The 21,825-nt window shown below is 34.9% G+C and overlaps 6 protein-coding genes across 6 annotated transcripts; 3 read left to right on the forward strand and 3 right to left on the reverse strand.

The window, feature by feature from the left end:
• The first annotated feature begins 859 nt into the window (after positions 1-859).
• LOC107192548 (cullin-3-A) lies at positions 860-7,754 on the forward strand. Its single transcript, XM_015581832.1, has 14 exons — positions 860-1,709; positions 2,916-3,299; positions 3,383-3,586; positions 3,667-3,846; positions 3,933-4,307; positions 4,461-4,631; positions 4,714-4,821; positions 4,889-5,066; positions 5,141-5,379; positions 5,487-5,656; positions 5,775-5,913; positions 6,153-6,280; positions 6,360-6,418; positions 7,713-7,754. The coding sequence occupies exons 1-13, from the start codon at positions 1,650-1,652 to the stop codon at positions 6,382-6,384; spliced, it is 2,361 nt and encodes a 786-aa protein (XP_015437318.1). The 5' UTR covers positions 860-1,649; the 3' UTR covers positions 6,385-6,418; positions 7,713-7,754.
• Positions 7,755-8,308: 554 nt separating this feature from the next.
• LOC107192575 (ubiquitin-conjugating enzyme E2 L3-like) lies at positions 8,309-10,752 on the reverse strand. The gene is made up of 4 exons (XM_015581865.1): positions 10,551-10,752; positions 10,099-10,194; positions 9,275-9,461; positions 8,309-9,198 (listed from the first exon to the last, which is right to left on the reverse strand). Exons 1-4 carry the CDS (start codon positions 10,575-10,577, stop codon positions 9,029-9,031), a joined length of 480 nt encoding a protein of 159 aa, XP_015437351.1. The 5' UTR covers positions 10,578-10,752; the 3' UTR covers positions 8,309-9,028.
• A 576-nt stretch (positions 10,753-11,328) lies between these two features.
• Positions 11,329-14,433, forward strand: LOC107192598 (conserved oligomeric Golgi complex subunit 2). Its single transcript, XM_015581894.1, has 11 exons — positions 11,329-11,465; positions 11,534-11,761; positions 11,838-12,104; positions 12,178-12,479; positions 12,551-12,668; positions 12,741-13,063; positions 13,137-13,203; positions 13,280-13,460; positions 13,519-13,798; positions 14,017-14,197; positions 14,267-14,433. The coding sequence occupies exons 1-11, from the start codon at positions 11,394-11,396 to the stop codon at positions 14,348-14,350; spliced, it is 2,103 nt and encodes a 700-aa protein (XP_015437380.1). The 5' UTR covers positions 11,329-11,393; the 3' UTR covers positions 14,351-14,433.
• A 206-nt stretch (positions 14,434-14,639) lies between these two features.
• LOC107192539 (transmembrane protein 183) lies at positions 14,640-16,586 on the reverse strand. Its single transcript, XM_015581823.1, has 9 exons — positions 16,517-16,586; positions 16,354-16,449; positions 16,190-16,270; positions 15,980-16,081; positions 15,835-15,903; positions 15,624-15,762; positions 15,344-15,545; positions 15,048-15,212; positions 14,640-14,957 (listed from the first exon to the last, which is right to left on the reverse strand). Exons 2-9 carry the CDS (start codon positions 16,421-16,423, stop codon positions 14,682-14,684), a joined length of 1,104 nt encoding a protein of 367 aa, XP_015437309.1. The 5' UTR covers positions 16,424-16,449; positions 16,517-16,586; the 3' UTR covers positions 14,640-14,681.
• Positions 16,587-16,750: 164 nt separating this feature from the next.
• On the forward strand, positions 16,751-19,154 carry LOC107192538 (putative tRNA pseudouridine synthase Pus10). Its single transcript, XM_015581822.1, has 7 exons — positions 16,751-16,797; positions 16,928-17,089; positions 17,244-17,345; positions 17,412-17,719; positions 17,797-18,008; positions 18,078-18,203; positions 18,285-19,154. Exons 2-7 carry the CDS (start codon positions 16,952-16,954, stop codon positions 18,908-18,910), a joined length of 1,512 nt encoding a protein of 503 aa, XP_015437308.1. The 5' UTR covers positions 16,751-16,797; positions 16,928-16,951; the 3' UTR covers positions 18,911-19,154.
• Positions 19,155-19,165: 11 nt separating this feature from the next.
• LOC107192540 (aurora kinase B-like) lies at positions 19,166-20,735 on the reverse strand. Its single transcript, XM_015581824.1, has 7 exons — positions 20,670-20,735; positions 20,371-20,496; positions 20,072-20,263; positions 19,872-20,006; positions 19,634-19,792; positions 19,330-19,561; positions 19,166-19,255 (listed from the first exon to the last, which is right to left on the reverse strand). Exons 2-7 carry the CDS (start codon positions 20,481-20,483, stop codon positions 19,169-19,171), a joined length of 918 nt encoding a protein of 305 aa, XP_015437310.1. The 5' UTR covers positions 20,484-20,496; positions 20,670-20,735; the 3' UTR covers positions 19,166-19,168.
• Between the last annotated feature and the right edge of the window lie 1,090 nt (positions 20,736-21,825).

A 21,825-nucleotide genomic window follows, 5' to 3' on the forward strand; every position in this document is an offset into this window, starting at 1 on the left:
TTCAATAACTATTTCCAAAAATGTGGTGCATTAAATTAACAAGTGAACTAAACTATTTACAATAAACATCACTTTATCACTTTCAGTGATACGAATTATGTAATCAAAGCCGTGGATCCCATCTCTTTGAACACAGGAAACGAAGAATAAATTTTTTACGCCTGTTAAAACAAATGCCGACAAAACAGAGGTGGTGCGGTTTTTATATTTGGCGCGGAATTTATGTACCTATTGAAAACTGAAAATTGACTTTTCAACGAGACGGAAACGGAAGTTGGTGGCGCCACATGTACAGTACTTGATAACGCCATCTAGGGACACGAAAGTCGTATTAATTAACCTGTAGCTCAGACGTTCACCGTAGATGGAGTGGCTAGTCCATGATCATTTTTCAGTACGTAAAAAATTAAATATTAGTTGAAAACGGTGACACGGATAATTGTTAATGCCCAATTCAACAATTTCGTGAATTTTTGTGTGTGAATATGTGAAGTGAAGTGGATAATTATAGTGACTATCGATGTAAGAAGAAAACAATTTACAATGACGTTTCGCTTTTAGCTGGCGCTTAATATCGAATTTCTATTGGCTGTTAAATTTTCGGTACCCAACGAATCGTTGTCAACCTATACAAGTAAATATAGCGGTATTCTTCAGGTTCATGAAAATCCGAAAAGTCGCCAATCTAACTCACGTTTAATTTCAAGCGTTTTCAAAACTTATCCAAAAACCAAGTCAAAATTAATCGTTAAATTTTCATTGGCAATTTCAACAAATAATTCGACATGTGATCGTAATATTCGGAGGGAAATAACTCGTTTGGTTCGGCCTCGCGATATAATGAAACTCGTAACAGGCATGCTATAATTGCAGCAGTGTTCGTGATTCATGCGCGTGGAACGTGTCGTTGTGACTGATACACAAATCGTCTTTCGAAAATCGTAACCGTGTAGGATGGAAGTTCGCGTTTTCACGATCTAAATCGCATTATGCCTCGAGAGACATGATGGAAACGCATCGACGATTACGTTAACGTGTTTAACGACCGCCAACATTTAAGTGTGTTACTTCTTTTCTTTCTCGGAATTGTGACATAGAATTCGTGTTTGTTGACAGGTGTGTGCGTATATCTTTAATTCCTTTCTGTTAATCTATCTAGTTTCGTCTTTGTTCGATCTTGCCACCCATTTGCCCTATTACCGTCACCTTTCAACCCTAAGCGACTTATCCTCCATTTTCATACGCCGGGTAAAAAAGAGTGTACCTCTTTACCCTCTACATTCCCCACCACCCTTTGCTCCCTTGGGTTAGTCTGTCTCTCTCCCTCCCCCTCTCTTTGTCTCTTTCTCCGAGCCTCTCATTTTCTCCCCCTCTTTCAGGACATCGTTGATTTTTCTTTCTTTTATTAAATGTGCACGATAACAAGACAATTTTTGGCTCCCTTGCACACGGTGAATGTGAATGAGTGATCGTTGGTTTCGCGCGGTGGCCGATCATCATCGGCTGATCTGCCTCTGAAAAGCGGATGAACGTGAATGCTTCCTACGTTTAACTGGTGTCAATGTGCACACAGTGTAACGTTATCGTAGCATCGGCCGTCAGCAAACATTTTTAAAAGGGATCCCCGTGTCCGGAAAGGAAAATTCGACATGATGAAGGGCAGCTCTATGCTCAAGAAAGAGAGCAAAATGCGCATACGTGCTTTCCCGGTGAGTACACTCTATTCCTTCGGGATTCACCTTCGTTTCACGTAGCCTTGTTTCCTTGATTCCATCCGCTACCGAAAATATATTTTCTTCTCATCTCCCTTCCCCGTTTCTCTCTTTCTTTTTCGTTACCCTGCTTCACGAATATGTTTTTTACTACGTCAATGTACGTATCCATACACGTACACACGCAGTTATTGTTATAACCTGTTCTTTTGAATTACACGTCAGGTTGGAAACAATGACCTGTTTATAAAGGAAAATGTCTGTTTACGTTAATGACTCGTGTGACTGTATTATTCTTGTTGTCTGTTTTTCTATTGTAAATTTGAATTTCATTCCATACTTGTACATACATATATGGGTACATGGTTGGTAGAGTATTTACAGTTAGTCCTTTTTGGGTTTGCTTTCAAACGTACGAGCAACGAGCATATTAGTTGGTATCTGTCTAATAAAAGACAGTTGCTATAGGGTCATGAAGGAGGAGTATTGAAACAGAAAAGTTGCAATGTTATCTTGTTCAATGGCCAATTTCAATTAATCCTGTCAGTTAAGTTTGGTACCTAACACACAATTAGCCACTAAATTCATAATTATGAAATTATTTCATTCAAGGCCTGTTGTCAACAATAATATAATATTACAAGATTAATTTCAAAGTTTTGAATGTTTAAAGTACCATAAAAAACCTTTGTGCATCCCTTTGTGGTCATGTTTTACATAACCGTACGTAAATTGTTAGAGCGTTCATTGTTTTCTTATAATATATATTATGAATTTGAGTTTCATAATTTCTATAACTTGATACAAACTGTTAATCTGTGAAACACTGGAACAATGTTAGGTAAATGAAAGTACTTAAATGTCTTCATTAATTTATTATACCTCTCTTAAATGAAAAGAAGCAACATAGAAACAAAGAAGAAAGGAATTATGCCAAACAATCAGACTCTGAAAAATATTAGGAAAGAAAGCAGCAGAATTAATGTGAATAGCTCTTATGATCTACATTACCTTCAGGGTTAACACTTATGTACAATATATCCCTTAGTAACTACAGATGTATACTCATAATAAAACTATCTATTTCCATGATATTTCTGATGATTTTGTTGTCAATTCGAGTTATAAAATTCATAGTTTTCCAAAGTTGAGTATTCTTGTTTGGAATAACAAAATTAACATTGTTTGCTTTTTTTTTTTTAGATGACTATGGATGAAAAGTATGTAGAAAGTATCTGGTCCCTATTAAAAAATGCGATTCAGGAGATTCAAAAGAAAAACAACTCTGGGCTCAGTTTTGAAGAACTTTATCGCAATGCTTATACTATGGTACTTCACAAATATGGGGACCGCTTATATACGGGTCTAAAGGAAGTAGTAACACATCACCTTGAAAACAAAGTACGGGAAGATGTATTAAGGTCTCTACATAATAATTTTCTTCAAACGTTAAATCAAGCTTGGAACGACCACCAAACATCAATGGTGATGATTAGAGATATTTTGATGTATATGGATAGAGTGTATGTGCAACAGAATGACGTAGATAATGTGTATAATTTGGGACTTATCATATTTAGAGATCAGGTAATTCGTTTGATTGAATAACAATAATGGATATAACAAGGATTCCTAGAACTATAAGCATTCATATACTTCATTATTTTCAGGTGGTCCGATATGGATGTGTTAGAGATCATTTAAGAGAAACTTTACTAGATATGGTAGGAAGAGAAAGGAGGGGAGAAGTAGTAGATCGCATCGCGATAAAAAATGCCTGCCAAATGTTAATGTTACTCGGCATTAACAGTCGTCAAGTTTACGAAGAAGATTTTGAAAGACCCTTTTTACAACAGAGTGCTGAATTTTATAGAGTAAGATATCTTTCCATGTATAATATAAAGAACTCTCTGTTCATCATTGTTAATGACCTTTGATCGTATATCCCCTTCAGATGGAATCTCAGAAATTCTTGGCAGAAAATAGTGCGTCGGTATATATAAAAAAAGTCGAGGCTAGAATCTGCGAAGAATCAGAAAGAGCGAAGCATTATTTAGACGAATCTACTGAGCCACGAATAGTAGAAGTTTTAGAAGAAGAATTAATTAAAATTCATATGAAGACTATTGTTGAGGTATACCACAGTGGATATAGTATTCTATGCATCCATCGTCGTTACTTTAAACTATGTTTATTAGATCTTTTTTATATTATCTATAGATGGAAAACAGTGGTGTAGTTCACATGCTTAAAAACCAAAAAACTGAAGATCTTGGTTGCATGTACAAATTAGTTTCCAGAGTTTCGGACGGGCTGCGTACAGTGTGCGATTGCGTTTCACAATTTCTCAAAGAGCAAGGACGTGCCATGGTTCAGGAAGAACACGAGTCGACAACGAACGCTGTTCTTTTCATTCAGAATTTGTTGGATTTGAAAGACCGTTTCGATCATTTCCTTCACTACTCGTTCAATAATGATAAGAACTATAAGCAAATGATTGCGTCCGACTTCGAATATTTCCTGAATTTAAATACAAAGAGTCCAGAGTACCTCTCACTCTTCATCGACGACAAGCTGAAGAAGGGTGTTAAAGGGGTTAGTTCTGTTTGAAATTTGACCAAATCTCCTCTAAACGATACACAGAACTGTTGTATATTTGGAAACGAAAGCTTTATCAGTTACAATAGTCGCGACACCCTTGACCCGAGCAATTAAGTGTGTTGTGCGTATATCAAATATATATTTCAGATGACAGAACAGGAAATTGAAGGTATTCTGGACAAAACTATGGTTCTATTCCGGTTTCTTCAAGAGAAAGACGTGTTTGAACGGTACTATAAGCAACACTTAGCGAAACGCCTTCTGTTAAATAAGTCTGTGTCCGATGACAGTGAAAAGAACATGATATCTAAACTTAAGGTAACAGCTTTTGTTATTGATAATTAATTGTCTGAAAGTTTGACCGATTAACATTAAACTGACTTAATCATTTACCATGTAGACTGAATGTGGATGCCAGTTCACGTCCAAATTAGAGGGAATGTTCAAAGACATAACAGTCAGTAACACTATTATGGATGAATTTAAGGATCACGTTCTTACATCTAACGTAAGTTTTTCTGTTTAACATGCGTATAATAGATAAGGATTGTTGACTAACACCCTCCATATTACAGACAAACTTACATGGTGTCGACATAAGTGTTAGGGTCTTGACGACCGGTTTCTGGCCAACGCAATCCGCAACTCCGAAATGCAGTATGCCGTCTGCACCGCGAGATGCTTTCGATGCCTTCCGACGTTTCTATCTCGCGAAACACAGTGGTCGACAGTTGACATTACAGCCACAATTAGGTCAGTCAAATTACGTGGTATCCTTGCTGTACATGCTGAATAACAGGATGTAACACATGACTTTGTTCTCATAGGATCAGCAGATTTGAATGCCATATTTCATGGGCCACGAAGAGAAGAGAGTAGTTGCGTTGGTCTCGACACTCCGTCGTCCTCCAGTTCGATTGGTAACGGAAGTGGTAGTGCTAACGGTAGTTTGTTAAGCCAGCGCAGCAGCAGTTGCGGAAACACGAGGAAACACATAATACAAGTGTCGACTTATCAAATGTGTGTCTTAATGCTCTTTAACAAAAGAGATAAATTAACATATGAGGTTAGTCGAAACGTAAAAAAAGAAGCTTACAATTAAATGATTCTCATTAATCTATGTCTTATTCGTTTGTCGATGCTTTATGGTAAAATATATGAAACGTTGCGTAGGAAATTCAAGGTGAAACCGATATTCCAGAAAGAGACTTGGTTAGAGCATTGCAGAGTCTCGCGATGGGTAAAGCTACGCAAAGAGTGTTACTGAAGCATCCTCGTACAAAGGAAATAGAACCTACGCATTATTTCTGCGTGAATGACAGTTTTACCAGTAAACTGCACAGGTACCTGAGAGCATATATAATAGTTACCAAATCAGAACGAAATTATTCTTCATCGTAATGAAATTGATCTGAAACTGTTCAATAATATATCCGTATATTCGTGTATGATTTTCTAAAGAGTGAAGATACAAACAGTGGCGGCGAAAGGTGAATCAGAACCAGAGAGAAGGGAGACACGTAACAAAGTCGATGAAGACAGGAAACATGAGATAGAAGCGGCTATCGTTCGTATTATGAAAGACCGGAAACGCATGCCTGTATGTAACAATAGCATTCACTTTAATTCACTATGTGGAGTGTATACTTGGAGGCAATGATAAAACGAGGTAGTAAACTCTGAGGAATTAGAATTTTCGAGCTCAGGACCTACAAATATTCTCCAATGTTTGCACTCTCGGTGTTTATTTATTTGCAACATTATTGCCTTTAATATATCTGCACTCTTTTGTGATTATATACTTGTACAATTAAGTTATCACATTTTTTGTTGTTTTAGCATAACATACTTGTAACAGAAGTAACAGAGCAACTAAGAGGACGATTCTTGCCTTCGCCCGTAATTATTAAAAAACGTATAGAAGGTTTAATTGAACGTGAATATTTGGCACGCACGCCAGAAGATAGGTACGTGTTAACTGTTACTTTAAATAATATTTCTAATTGGAATTATTGTAATACGAGGTAACATGAATTTCAATTACAGAAAGGTATATACGTACGTTGCTTAATGCTCGAACTCAAATGTTGGATCTGTACAAACATGTAAGTAATTTGTAATAATACATATTTCTATACACGTATTATCAATATCTCATTATATAATGTCGATTACTTTGTATCGTTGCATCATCAGTTTTTCATTGATTCAAAGAACTTGTCGCCTTTATTATCATTTTATGAGTATGGATTAAGATCGTCGGCAGTTGAGGCATTCCACATCAATCGGACGTATACAACTTGGAATAATTGTCAATCCAACATTCCATTTACACTCGATAAACTTTTTATAGTAATAAACTTCTATATCTTATATTTTAGGTTTTGATAAAGTATCGCTTTGTTTCGTCTCGAAGTAAAAATTGTTACGTCTATCAAATTTCTTGCTTACAATTAATTGTATAAGGAATTCAGTTCAGAACCTAAAGTTTAGAATAGGAAATTCGCACGGAAGTAAAGATTGACAATGACATAAGAACGACTCGGTGTTTCATTGATGTCGATTGCCTCGAAATTTCAAAAGAACTGTTTAGTCATGTTTCATAATTGACCAGTTTGGTGGAAAAGGTTGACGTGTGTATTCGGGAGACCTAGACTTTATACTCTTACGATTAGAACAGAGGTTTAACGAATACGTTTTTGTAACATTCATGGGGCGCGCGCACCCACCCCCGCCCTTTTCCCCGATAGTCTAATTTCATTTTATTGTATACCAGTTCTAAGCAGTTAAATTAACGGAGACTCGTGGACATACCAACTATAATAAAGTACATTGCGATTTTTAAATTCAATAGCGTTTAATTAAAACAGATGTTTCTTAATGATAAATGAGAACTATTAGCTACGATTGCTGGACATGATTTACGCATCGGTCTTGTTACGATTAAGGAGTTTTTCTACACTTGTAAAACTGTGATTGTCTATGGTCGTATACAAACTACTCTGGATATACCATGAACGTCGCTAAAATATTGATGTTACACCATGATTTTATTTATATTTGTGGTTATCTATAATGTGTGTACATAAGCAGTGTGAATGTATATCTAAGAATATATTTGCCTCATTTTCAATCTTTGATTACTTTATTTCAAACATTCTCAATTGTGCGCCCTTTCAATTTTGTTCATCTCTATATAAGAATCTAACTCAATGGAATTTCGTTTACCTTTAGCAATTTGATTATATGAATCATGATAAATAAACAGTACTAATCGAAAAAAAGCTGTTTGTGCATTCTTCGTAACTTCCACCTCTTCCACCTAGCTCATCAATTATTTTTTTTTGCTGTCCCGCTGTTGAATCAATTGTTTGTTAAATCGCAGAATATTTATTGTAGTATGCCAAAAGTGGAATCTACGAATCTGTAACAGATGCGGAGTTTATTGGTGGATTAAAAAAAATGAAAGAGAAATCAGTATAAAGATGAAGAACTTAATAAAGGAATAAAAAATGTTATAATTGAAAACCATACTAATAATATTAATCACGAATGATGATGATCACATGAAACGCATCGTATTTTTCATTTATATTTATCAATATTGACTTTTAATATTAAAATGGGAAGGTTTTACTCTTCCTTACAGAAATTAAATGAAAAATAGAACCTTGTAAAAGCAGTTCTTAGTTGAACACGTTTGAAATACAGAATACCATGTTAATTCTGCCTGATCCTTTCCTGTTCCATTTTAGAATGATTATTTTGTATAAAACATATTTTTTTACTATATATACATACCAGCACTTTTTATTAACAGAGTTTGAATGTAAATTTAATAATTTCATTACAGGACTAAATTAAAAAAAAAGAATATTTATGTGTTTACTATTTCAGACCATTAATTTACTATTAATTATAAATGGAAAAATGTGCGTGTTATTGTTCAGATAGTAACGAATTCAGTCGGTGTCAAAATAATGGAAATATTACTTGAAGTTCTTAATATTTAATGTATTAACATTACATCAAAATTAATGAATTACATGTACACAAAGTAGTACCATTAACTGTAATTACATAGGAGATTACCGAGTTACAAATTAACGTTTTACGCTAAAAGATAGAATTAAATTTTCAAAACAACGCTAAAGAGTTATACGATCGCCAATGTTAGACATCGAAATGCGTTTACAGTGTCAGCATAAATCTTCAATAATAATACAAATTTATGTACATTCACGACGATTGTTTTACGTTCACAGACTCAATTGAGACAAGCTCAAAGTTGTCTGTAAATTGGAAAGTTAAAGTTACGGTAATATAGTACGTTGACAGTAAATGCATCGTTCGAAAACGTTAAGTCCGCGAACAATAAATTCTAAATCGTTTTAACGAAAACTGAAACAAAAGGTAAACATTCTTCAAGCCGTTTAAAAATCGTAGGAAACGCGGTCACGTAACGATTTCCAATACACTTTGTATACAATATCATACAGTTAGTTTATTATAATTTACTTTGCTCTGAAAAGTTCGTTAATCCATTTTATAAACATTACAATTTCCATATATCCGTATCATAGTCGGTAATCAACCGATACTGTACACATGTATTCTCAACTTGTTTTTCATGTAACAGATAAGTCTATATTGGCTTGAATTAAATTAGCTGACGGTCGGCAGGCATCGTGGTGAGTACGTCTAGTCATTCGTGGTTATTCGTTAGAAGAGGACGACTCCCGCCTTTTTTCTGCATGCTTCTTTGTGAATTCCTCTGCATTTTTTAAAAACTTTTTCCTATCCTTCAGAAACTCTTCTGCAAGATCTGCCCTCAACGGATGTTCTGGTTCTGGATCGTTCACTAATGCTATCAAAGCTTGTACAACTGTAAACAAAAATCTAGCAGTTTGTCCATATTTCTTTGCTCTGGCCATAGTGCAAACTTAAAAATACAATTTTACCTTGGTCTGTCCTTGTAGCTGGTTTCCAATTTTCGCCACTTATAATCGGTAAGCAGACTTGCCCCTTTTCATCTACATTAGGATGATATATTTTTGTTTTGAAATTTATTCTCGGAGGCTTAAAAGGATACTCTGCGGGAAAATTGATTTCAATGCGAAATGCTCCTTTATTGTATGGAGGATTATCCTAAAACATTTGAGACCGCTACAATCTCCTAATCATTTTTCACAGGAAGTTTATACTAAATATATTGACAATTTGTGCCAAGATGTACTATCAACGGTCCAGAGTTACTTCTACAAGAGTTTTTAATACTTTCAAAATGAAAATAGTATGATACGACATTCTACTATGGAATACAAATAACTGTAGTTGTCTGTCCTCGCAGACATATCGCGTGATCATAAGTTAATCGAGCAGCGGCACTAATTGATACCACGGCACACAGGTCTGTGTTCTGCATTCTGTTGTAGAGTTCTGTACAATAAATGAACGACGTTTTATGACTAACGGTATTTTGTTTACAAGTAGAAAACCTACAAATATTAATTAGTGTTTAGAAAATGTTTGAAAAATATTTGGAATTTTTGTTTTAGTAATGTTGTATAATATATTAAAGGGCCGTTCTTCGTACAGCTTTGACCGAGGATTCGGATCATTATGTCCTCATATTTCTGACAATTCGCGTATCACGACACACGAAACGTGTTAACTGTACCACCCCCGACTAATTTTACAACCACGTTATATCTCTGTGACGACTGTACGAGCAAGATAAAGTTAGGTTATGCTTCCAGACTCGAATGATTACTCTGAAACGTACCGGTAGTATGAGTCCCTGCCAAGTGAGAATATTCGATTCATCTACTTGGATATTTGTAAAATTTTTCATAGCCGATGCCCTTAAGTCACCGAGTTCCTGGAATGAAAAAAAATGCGATAATCATGCGAATGTGGCGTGAAAAAAACTGAACATTAACCGGGAACAGTTTCGAACGTAATAACAGAACATTCGTCGATAATTTCGGAAGAAAGATGAGTACCTACGATACGAACTGAAATCGTAAAACGTTCATACATAAATAGTAGCAAATATTAACATTGTAGGATCCGAATCGAAAAGCTCGGTGTCATGGGATAGTAGTGATTCCATGAAAATTCGGTTAATCGGTCTACACAGACAAACATGCCATAACTTCGGAGGACACTCTAGAACATTTTCCGTGCATTTTATTCTACACGCAACCGCTCCAATTGACTGAAATTTCGAATTACCTTTTGCAATCTTCTCGTAGCTGCCATTTTGAAAATAAATTCCACTAAAAAACTAGCAAAACTTGTCAAGCACCTCACCGATGACTTCACAACTATACGTGATTCTGCCCTCGAAAATTCCCCAGCGTATCTGGATGGAAAATGTTTCAAGCAGAATTCTCCGCGAAATTTTCGCTAATCACATATCCTTTTCGCGACGACCATTCGCATCCATGCGAGTGTAGATATAAATTTACAGTTGATTATGTGAATATGAATTGCTATCCGTTTATCCGTTTTGTTGTGAGCGAGAAAGCGCGCGTGCGCGTGCAACTCACACTGCTCTGTATATGCACAGATTAAAGTTTCATCAAAAGTGTAAGAAACACGAACCATAAGTGTTCAATTAGAAATTTAGATTTACAATTGTTCAACTGTTTTGAGCGTTTCGAAGTAAAACTTTCGTACTTCAAAATTGTTAGGGAAATAGTGGATTTATAGCTCATTTCGCGTCAAATTACGTAAAGGATCGTCATTAATAAATAGATTACTTAGCTTCATTACAATTGTACTCAGTATCGTAACATTTTATGTATTTTATTAGTTTATAAAGAATACTTATAACAGAAAACTACAATTCGCATTAGAGCCAAACAAGGCTGGCAATTGTACAACAATAATTATGAATACCTAAGCTACCTTCATATGGTATATAAAGTAGTACAGGACGAACTGCAACAGTATATGAAAACCTTACCCTAATTTGTTCAGCTGTCAATTTCTCGCGGTTAATGAATGTAAGAAAGCATTAATTTTCAGTGATAACAGCTAGACGATTGTATAAGAAAATAAAAATTTGCGACCATGTCGACGGATAATATTAATTTACCAAAAGCTCCAAAGGATCTATGTTTTACAGAGTTAGATTTCATCCAGGTGAGTCGCTATTGTTGTAAGTATTATGTAGTTGACGATTTCTTAAATTCGCTATTCTACAATTTTAGGAAAACTTCAATGTCGATACATTCCTTCAAGAACACAAAAAGAATTCAAAATTGGAAACAATGCGCGACGATCTTGGCATATATTTGAAATTATTGCGATCCGCTATGATCGATTTAATTAATAGGGATTACATTGATTTTGTACATTTATCAAGTAATTTAATCGGCCTAGATAAAGCCATCAACGATCTGCAAGCACCACTAGGTCAATTAAGAGAAGAAGTGATGGTAAAACAAAAAACCATTTTAATTGTCAAATATTTCTATCTATTCTATTGATACTAATTATTGCTTTTTGGAACAGCAAGTGCAGCAGACGTTGGACAATGAGATTAGTGTAATTTCTGCTAATATTAATGAAAATAAGATGATCAAAGAATACAAGCAGAGTCTGTTTAGTTTACAACACATTTGTAAATCGTTAAAGAAGCTCTCATCTATATTGTCATTGAATACATTCTTAGAAAGTCCTGCTAAAATAGACATTTTAGAGCAAGCTGCAACAGAGTTCAGTCAATTACAATTTCACGTATCCAGGTGTAAACTAGATATTATCAAAGATAAACAAAAGGTATGCGTTTAACAAATAAATTCAGAGTGTAGTCATTTTCTTTTATTAATTGAAGAGGAATAAATGTCTCTAGGAAAGTGAACAACTGGAACAATCTTACATGACTCATCTCAATGAGTTTTTCTTAGCATGCGTTCAAGAAAAAAATTCTGTCCTATTAATTCGTTGCTTAAGAATACATGTCATGCTTGACAAAGTAAAGGATGCAGAGAATTTAGTGAAGAAAGAAGTTGTTAGTCCATTGGTTGATAGTGTGGTCAGTATGGAAAATTTGCAAGCAGACTCACTGGGCTTACAAAGTATATACAATAGACTGTTGAACATTTTGAGTGTAGAACTAAAGCAACTTTTGGATATTACACTGCACCCTGATAGGTATGCATTGCATATTTCTTTGGGGAGATGTTGTATTTCTTTCTAAAGGTATCTTTTAATCATTATTTCAGATGTTCTGTGAAAGGCTTCAATTTCCTTGTAAATAGTTTTTGGATCGACGTTGAAGAGAAAATTGAACAACACATAAAATGTATTTTTGCTCCAGGAGATCCCGTACTATTTCACTCTGTAAGTGCATCTATGACGTAAGTTTCCCATTTTCGCGATAACATGCTATGTTTTAATATTTCACAATTCTAGAGATATGTGGCAACATTAGAATTTCTAGAGAAATTGGAAGTTGAATGCGTTACGTCCGATTCCTTAGTCGCATTAAAGGGAAATGCACAGTATAAGGACTTCCTGAGGAAATGGAGTTTGCCAGTATACTTTCAAATACGATTTCAAGAAATAGCCAGTACTGTTGAAACTGTTTTATCAGAGTCCATATCACCGGCATCTGTAAAAGGAACTTTAGAGATTCTTACACAAAATGAATTTTCCTTGCATGCAACACGCATTGTGTGGGAAAGTTTACAAAGAATTTGGGCTAATGATGTGTACCTTTATCAGCTGTTTCATAGGTAAATTATAAAATTCATCGAGAAAACTTATTGCAAGAATTCTAATAATAACTTTGTGGTTTCTTGTGTTTAGATTCTGGAAATTCAGTTTACAGATCTGTGCCAGATACCAAACATGGTCCCTGGCAGCACTTAAAGAAGTATGATATTCAGTCGTTTCTTAAATAATCTAATACATTTAAGTGGGTGACACTAAAATTCACCTTTGATATATAGGTATGGCCTATAGAAAATGAAGTAGAAACCCTAAGCAAAGCAAAGGATTCCACGAAACTCAATTTCCTAATATGTTTGTATAAGGACCTAGAGAAACTTATAAAAATACTTCCATCTCTTCTAGACATAGTCCAGTCGCAACTTAAACAGCACACTCCAACAGTATTAAAATTATTAGAAGGTAATGATATTAAACGTTGATACCATTATTATTTAAGTATATTCTTGTTATTCTATAGATTCTCTCAACGAAGCTACAAAGAATTTAGAAACCGTCTTGTCAAAAGTCACAGAACAAATTGTGTTCGAACTTTTGAAACACTGTGTAACACATTTAAAGCAAGTTAGCGATATACCACGGTTGTTTAGACGAACGAAAAGGGATGTGCCAACGAAACCGTGCGCTTATGTAAAGAATGCACTTACATTTCTTATAAATTTCCATGCGGATTACAAGAGATTGATCCCAGATAATGTTAATTACTGGTTGGAATTGACACTTTCATCGCTGACTGAATAGTAAATATTGAGTATTATGGCATGTATTAACACATTCGGGACGACGTATAGTACAAGTCTGTCCGCAGAAACCGACAATGTTTACGTACAGTCTGTACGTGACTCACGTGTTAAGTCATCGGCTACATGTATGAATAGTGCATGACTTACACAATGGGGTCATCGATCTCGAATGTGTTTACCTTGAACACTAGTTTGTAATAAATTTATTTCTGTAGTTATTTGGCTTCGGTAACGGACGTTTTAACGTCGGTACAGAAGACAGAGGAAAGTCTTAGAAGGTTGAAAAAAATACGCGATAAATCTATGGGTTCTCTTTCGTCTGAAAGTCAAGGAATTAGCGATGATGAAAAAATACGTATTCAACTGCAAGTTGATGTACGAGCCTATACTAATATGGTAAGATTGAGTACGAAGATCTAGCTTTCGTATATTTATTTTCTAGCTTTCGTATTGCTTATATTTTAGATCACTGACATCGAGATTGTAACTGCAAACGTTCGCCACGTGGAAGAATTATTACATGCCGTTGAAACAGCAATAAAGAGATAATAGTTTTTTGCATTTGTTTATGTTGCATTCCTTAAAGGATACCATAAGTTTTTATCATTCTCTTTAACACTATTTGTTTAATATTACCGACTGTACATAATGTTTAATGTACATATTTTGTCTCTAATGTTCATAATACGACATTAGCATATTGTTGACCAGTTTTGTTATTATTCAGTCTCTTTTGCATGCTTTTATGCAATTTCAAAATAAAAAAGAAAAATAACCTAGTTCAAATTTACTTAACAGATATTTAATATGTTATTTACATTATATTATACAAGCCGTACTTATACTCTATTCTCTTCGGAATACAATTTATTTGATTGTTTTATAATAAGTTCTGATCCCAGAAATCACTGTGCGGTAATTCGATGGTGATAATGGCATCTTCATGGGGATAAGATGGGTGCCACCAATCTAGAATTTGACAGCTAACAACTTCATTTAAAACCACAACTTGGTTCGTGAATGTATTCGGAATATTCGATGTTCCGAATCCCAACTGTAATCGGTGCTCTTTGAAACCTGGCATCAAAGTCATCGACACTGACTGCAGAATTAACCCGATTACTGGTGGTAACATACTATACTTTAAACAGGCTACCTATAAATTGAAAAAAGAAAGATGAAAGTATACGTGTCTCCCTACAGCGATCGTGTACTATATTCAACTGGTTTATATAATTGTAAGTACCCTAAGTACTTTACAGCCCTCTTCCGGATTCACAGCTACGTCTTCCAACATTTCAAGAAAGTCTGTCTTTTTGCCGTTTGTTTTAGGTTTCCCTTGTATCGAATGCTTAGTAAATTTTAATATTTCTTTCAATTTGAAATAAAAGTACCACCGTGATTTTCCTTTCTTAAAAAGATCATCAAGTTAAAACCACTATTATAACTATACCGTTATATTAAGGAGTACTAACGAAGGTTTATACACTCGTGGAACAGTGTGCTTTATACATACCCACTCATGTTCGCTTTTATACTCACTTTATGCCACATAAGACAACATCTTCTTTTCACGAGAGAATGAGGCTCATCCTGTTGCAAATAAGATAGATCATTGAGTTCTCTCTTCAATGCAAAATAAGTGTAATGCAATGTCCTAATCACGCACGCACGCAACCCGTGCATGCGAACCATACATTGTGGTTGAAGACGTTCCGGTAAACCAGCTACAGGCCTGTAGTAACTGTAATTACGATTCGTTTAATATTATTCTGTTAATCTAATGTACAATGATCTGTTATTTATGCAACAAAACACTTACGACTTGTACAAATGAATCCAAAATTTGCCTGTTGTGGTCACATGATAAGAACTTCTACATATTCGGGCAAATTTTCCTATAGCCTCGGGACAAATATACTCAGATAGAATGAACCATATGTCCAATGGATAATCTATACCTAACAAATAATTCAGAAGTACAATGGTTTATCTAGTTACAAGTTTTTACTTTTCTTTCATTTATGTTATACCTTCTTCCTCTTCTATGTTCATTTCAGATACTATTGTTTTCTTGTTTCTTCTCTGATTGGTTGATGTACCTACACAGACACGTAGTTTAATATAGTAGAGAACAGAGATAAATAAAAAACTAAATGCATTGTTAAAACAAATTACTTTTACTGTTCTTCTTGGACTTATCTGCATCCAATGACTCTGATACATTTGTTTTCTCCATCTCATTCCACGTGTCTTCCTGTATTGTTGCTTTCTGTTTCACTGTAAAACATGTAAAATATATAGCGGAAATAATTGAGTTGAATGAATTAACTTGTTATAAATCTGGAAAATTCGTGGCATTGTTTTAAAGGGAAAAAAAAATATAACCTTCCGATGACACGTTAATCGCAGCCTTTTTAAATCTTGCGTGGTTCCGCGACGAATTGGCGAAATCGTCGATGGTCACATCTGTGGACACAAAAGGGTCATTGAGTCCATGAATATTTTGTTACGAACGGAGACATTATAATTATACAAATATAACAAATAACCTCGAATCAGATTTTCACTCCCATTCTCAGTAACTGACTTTCTGTTGGATTTTTTCCTCAGTATAGGCATACCGTCGCGCGCTACGTGATCTATATCTAAGAATTAATCAAGTACCGGTTCTTAATAAAAAAAAACAACGTAAAATTAGAACTATTTATTTACATTAGTGACAGATGACACTGTGAGCACCCATTATACTTCTTACAAAGTCGATAAGGAAAATGCATTCGTCAATGCTTAAAGGTATACACATCGCGTTCGATTCGAATTTCACATTTTATCTGACCGCATTTTATTAGTTTAAGAGAATATTTATGGGTTATTATAAACCTTTGAAAAATCATGTAAACTTGTAATGATTCAGGTGTAGTCTTTCGCGCTGATGAAACACGACGATTTCTCAAACATTGTAGTCAAGTAACAGGGTACACGTGACGGAGTCGGTAGGTTAATGTAAATTTGGTATTTTTTTAAATTGAATTACTGTTATTATTAAGGGTTACACGTTATATTATAATAATAAAGTTATACTTCGGAAATTAATTGAACAAAGACTAAGTATTCCTGTATTAGAATGTTACAGAACTCTCCTCCAAAATGAATAATTCCATGGAAGAAGAAAAACGAGTATTTACATTCATGCAGCAACAGAATTGTTGCTTAAGGTGTTGTTTTCGTTTCATCGGTTCGAAAATGTCAGAATGCTTCCATAATCCTGTTACATTTGCAAGAAATGTATGTTACATTTATAGTAGCTTTCTGTCATACCTATAATTTATTACTACCCTGTAGATTTGACCCAGTTATATTCCTTGTTTTCAAAGATTAATCAATGCAATTTGAATTTATATAAACATTCGCAGTCTATTTATTATAATATTTTCTACAGATGGGCTACATTAAAAAAGATGAGTCTTTTGTTGAAAAAGTACCCTGCATGGCTTGCCTAGGAATTCTTCAGGATCAGATGCTAGAATCGGTTACTCAGGAAGTATGTTAAAATATTTCATCTCAAGCAAATAAACTCCATATATATTTGACATAATTTTATGAACAGATTCAGGTTGAAGTACAAAAGCAGAATTATGACAGTGAAACGTTTCTGTGCGCATTAGTTGTACCTACATGTGTGAATCTCAGGGAACGTATATTGTATGTACAGTGTGGCCTTGAACTTGATCTTTCAAAGGATACATTGCTTTGCCTTAAGGTCAAATTGCAGAAAGTAAAAGACATTTGGAAGTCCGTGGTTACTTCTAGATTAGAGCAAGCTATCTGTAAACAAGTAGATTCAATAACTCCATCAGCTTTCCTTATTGAGATTATTTTGACATACAAACATAATGACAAAGAATACGAAGCCTTGTAAGTTAACAAACAGACATTCTCTCTTTAATTGATATGTACATATAGTTCAATAATATTCTGCTTTTTTGTTATAGAGAAAATTTTTGTGTAAAAACAAACAATGTAGGAAACAAACGAAAAAGAAAAAACAATGATAATAGATTTAGTAGAAAAAGTATAGACACTTTAATGGCCAGAATAACAGATGAAGAATTTAACCAATTCTTAAAGACGTTCTCACTCGATGTGTCTACAAATATTGATGTGGGAAACATTGTGTGTTCACATTCTAGTATTTTTATAGGAGGTAATGTATGGTATTGACAACATAAAAAAAAGCCATATAAATTATGCATTATCTGTATTACAATTACAGGTCGATACAATAAGTTGTCTAGAGAACTCAGTCAAACACCATGGTTTATAAATGGTGAAAAAAAGATGGCTACATCTGTTCAAGATCTTCTATGTAATCCTATTGCTGATGTTGTACGAGCTCAATGTATGTCATTTTGATACGATCTCCAATTGTTTTTGTATGTATGTATGTGCATCCAGTCTTAGTGTTTTTATATATGTGCAGCCATTAAATTTTTATCATCCGGAAGAGAGGATGTGGACGTTAGAAACATTTACTCGGGAAGACCGTTTGCGGTTGAGTTAATCAATCCACGAATGACTAAAATAACAGATGTGTTATTGACAACCCTAGTCCAAGAAATCAATCAGTCTTCGAAACAAGTACGAATCACGTCAAGTTTGAAAGTTTTGTCGAAACTCGATTTGAAAAAGCTGAAGGAGGGTGAAAATGTTAAAACTAAAATTTATCGAGCGCTTTGTGTTTGTCGTACTATGCCTGAGAATATGTTGCCTTTCGAACAATTGAACAATCTGAAAAGGGTGGAAATTATCCAAAAAACACCAGTTCGAGTGTTACACAGACGGCCTTTGAGTCCCAGGACACGTTTAATATACGAAATGAGAGCTCGCGGGGTGAAGCCTCAAGAACTGAAAGCATTATTGAATACCGCGCGTGAAAATGCCAGTATGTTTTTCGTATTGGATATTAAAACCCAAGCCGGGACATATGTGAAAGAATTTGTACACGGTGATTTCGGACGCACCAAACCTAGTTTGTGCGATATCCTTAAAGCCGAAGTCGATATAGTCGCACTAGATGTAACAGGTATCAACTTAGAATGGCCTTAAAAAGCTTTGAATATTATTTTTTTATGTAATTGTATCTCTGTACTGAGTAAAGTTGAAACTAAGTAGACTATTTAAAAAAAATATAATTAAAACATTTAATTAATCATAACAAGCAAAAGTGTGAACTCCTTTGTCTCAATCTTCTTTTCATTCTAATTGTGTGCTTTATACATAAACAAGATTAAAAACTGATTACACGTATACAATGTCAAATGTAGTTATAAAATTATTCGATGAAGTAAGACTAAATGCTTTACATCAATGTGCATCCTTATATTTTAGAATCCAAAAATGTTTTTTAACAGCAGCCATAGAAATTCTTTCCGTGCTTTTCCGTTTGATTAACTGCAAACAAAACGTAAACTATAGTTCGTACGAACGGGAGAATGTGTTACAGTTAGAAGGAACATAAAAATTACCTTTGATATTAGATCTTTAGCACCAGGCGTAACTTGTACCGGCCACTGTATATTTAATGTCTTTATTTTAACATAAGTTTCCTGTTGGGAATCACTAAGAAAAGGTGGTCTACCAACTAGAAATTCATAGCAGAGAATACCCAAACACCAGTGATCAACATATATGTCGTACGTTTGTCCTGTTACCATTTCTGGTGGTAAATAATCCAATGTTCCACATAATGTGTTTCTCCTATAATCATCAATTCTCATAGTAGTATGTTTTCTATACTAGTAACTCCTTCTTTACACTAAATATACTCACTTAGATGATGGAGCATGAACAGACCATCCAAAGTCTGCTAATTTTATGTCACCGTCGTATGTGAGCAACAAATTTTCTGGTTTTATATCTCTGTGAATCACATTGTTCTTATGGCAGTATTCCAAAGCATCTGCAACTTGATAACTATATTTTGCAGATCTAAAAAACGATAGGAGGTTGATTAAAAACTAGGAAAATCATAGAAGTATACATTTTAGAATCCTTTAGAAGTACATACAAATGTTCATTGAATCTTTCATTAGGTTGACGTTTCAGTTCTTTGTATAGTTCTCCTCTAGCTGCAAATTCTAGTGCAAGATAAATGCGTTTATGGTCATGAAAGTAAGTCAACATTTGAAGAATATGAGGATGCCTGAAAGCAATTCATTCTAATATGTTCAAATTTAAAAGACCATAATCACAAATAGTTGTAGTTACCTTAAATGTGTTTGAATTTCAATTTCACGCATAACTTGCTTCTCCACACGACCCTTCATTAATTCAACTTTGTACAAGGTCTTCAAAGCAACCATATAATGTGTACTTTTCTCTCTAGCCAAATAAACACGGCCAAACTTACCACGACCTAATGGGGAACCAATTTCAAAATCATCTAAACTCCATTGATACCTACAATGTGAAGTTATTTCTTTTAAGATATTTACACCTTTATATATGAACAATAAGCACATAAGATTTGTAGTCTAACAAGGACCAAAAAAATAGGTTTAACTTACCTTGAACCTCTACCTTCAACATGCTCTTGCATCTTGTACAAAGTATCATGAATAATGTCATTATACTCGGACGGAACATTGGAATGAAGCTTAAATGCTTCTAAATGAGTCATTATTGGTTATACCCTAAAACATGTTCTTTTTAGTTATGCCTGCTACTTTACACAAATAACACACGGATAATTTATTATATAAAAGAAAATTTTCAAAACATTTATACGCTATTGCTACATGACATTTCTGGCTCAAATAAATGCTTCACAACACTTCTCTCTCCTTTAATACTATATTTTACATACCTTAAAATACCTCTTTACAATAGTTTGTGCCGCGTGCTTAATAAATTATAAATAAACCAATACGTTGTTATTCACGACTCACGAGACTTTTACTTCCTTTTCAATACCTTTACTTCCCTCGTTTTTAACTGACATGTTTGATTCAAACCAAATCGGTTGGAGCGCCATCTGCAAATTGTAATGTTGCAACATAGACATCATAGCATATATAATAGAGTGCGCGGTCTTAAGGTAGGGATAAGGTTGGCAGTAGAGTGAGAGGATAATACATGGAGTAACAGACTTTTCTTTCTAATGGGGGATTCTTCTACGGTTTTGTGGAGGCATTACATGTGTCCAGCATAGGGATGAATCGATACAAGTAAATATGAGTACATTACTCGATACTTTTGTTTCGATACCGAGGACATTTGGTATCGATAGCTGTGGTTGCGATACCAAGTAGGTATCGAACAAAAGTACTCGTATCTAGGGTTGAATCGATACCACCAAGGTATCGATACTTTTACTCATAACTACTTTTGTATGAAGGTATCGATACGTACTCGGTATCGAAACAAAAATTACATTTTCTACATCTCACAAACATGGGGTCTTTTACACGTACTTCGGGAGTTCTATGACCTCACTCGCCAAGCTACATCTCACAAACATGGCGTCTCTTACGTACGCTCCTGGGGTTCTAGGACCCCCTTAACAAGCTACTACCACCGACTCGGTATCGGTGCTCTCCGTCGGTGTCGACGTGTACCGAACGATGCCGAAGATGGTCGCAGAGGGCGAACGGGAGAGAGCGAGAGCGGTAGAACGTGCCGCGGTATCGGTGCTCTCCGTCGGTCCAACGCGATAGTGAGTTGCGTCACCCAGTTTATTGACTTAGCCGTGTACGCCGTGTACCAAGGTCGTACCAGCCCGTGCAGGTCTGTGCTTGCTTCCTCACTTTGTCGTGAACCGTCGCGGAGGGTGGTCGCGCGTCTCATACTCGTCCTTTCTCTTGTTACTAACCCATTGTTTGTTGCAGGCATTCGACAACCATCAATTTATTTACTGTGCATATTGTTGTGTCCCCTCTCTTGTTACTAATCCCTTATATGTTACAGATGTTCGAGAACCATTGGCTTCGATATTTATCTTCTTATGTACTGTGATTCATTTA

Source organism: Dufourea novaeangliae, unplaced genomic scaffold (genome assembly GCF_001272555.1).
Source record: "Dufourea novaeangliae isolate 0120121106 unplaced genomic scaffold, ASM127255v1 scaffold355, whole genome shotgun sequence".
NCBI classification, from domain to species: Eukaryota; Metazoa; Arthropoda; class Insecta; order Hymenoptera; family Halictidae; genus Dufourea; species Dufourea novaeangliae.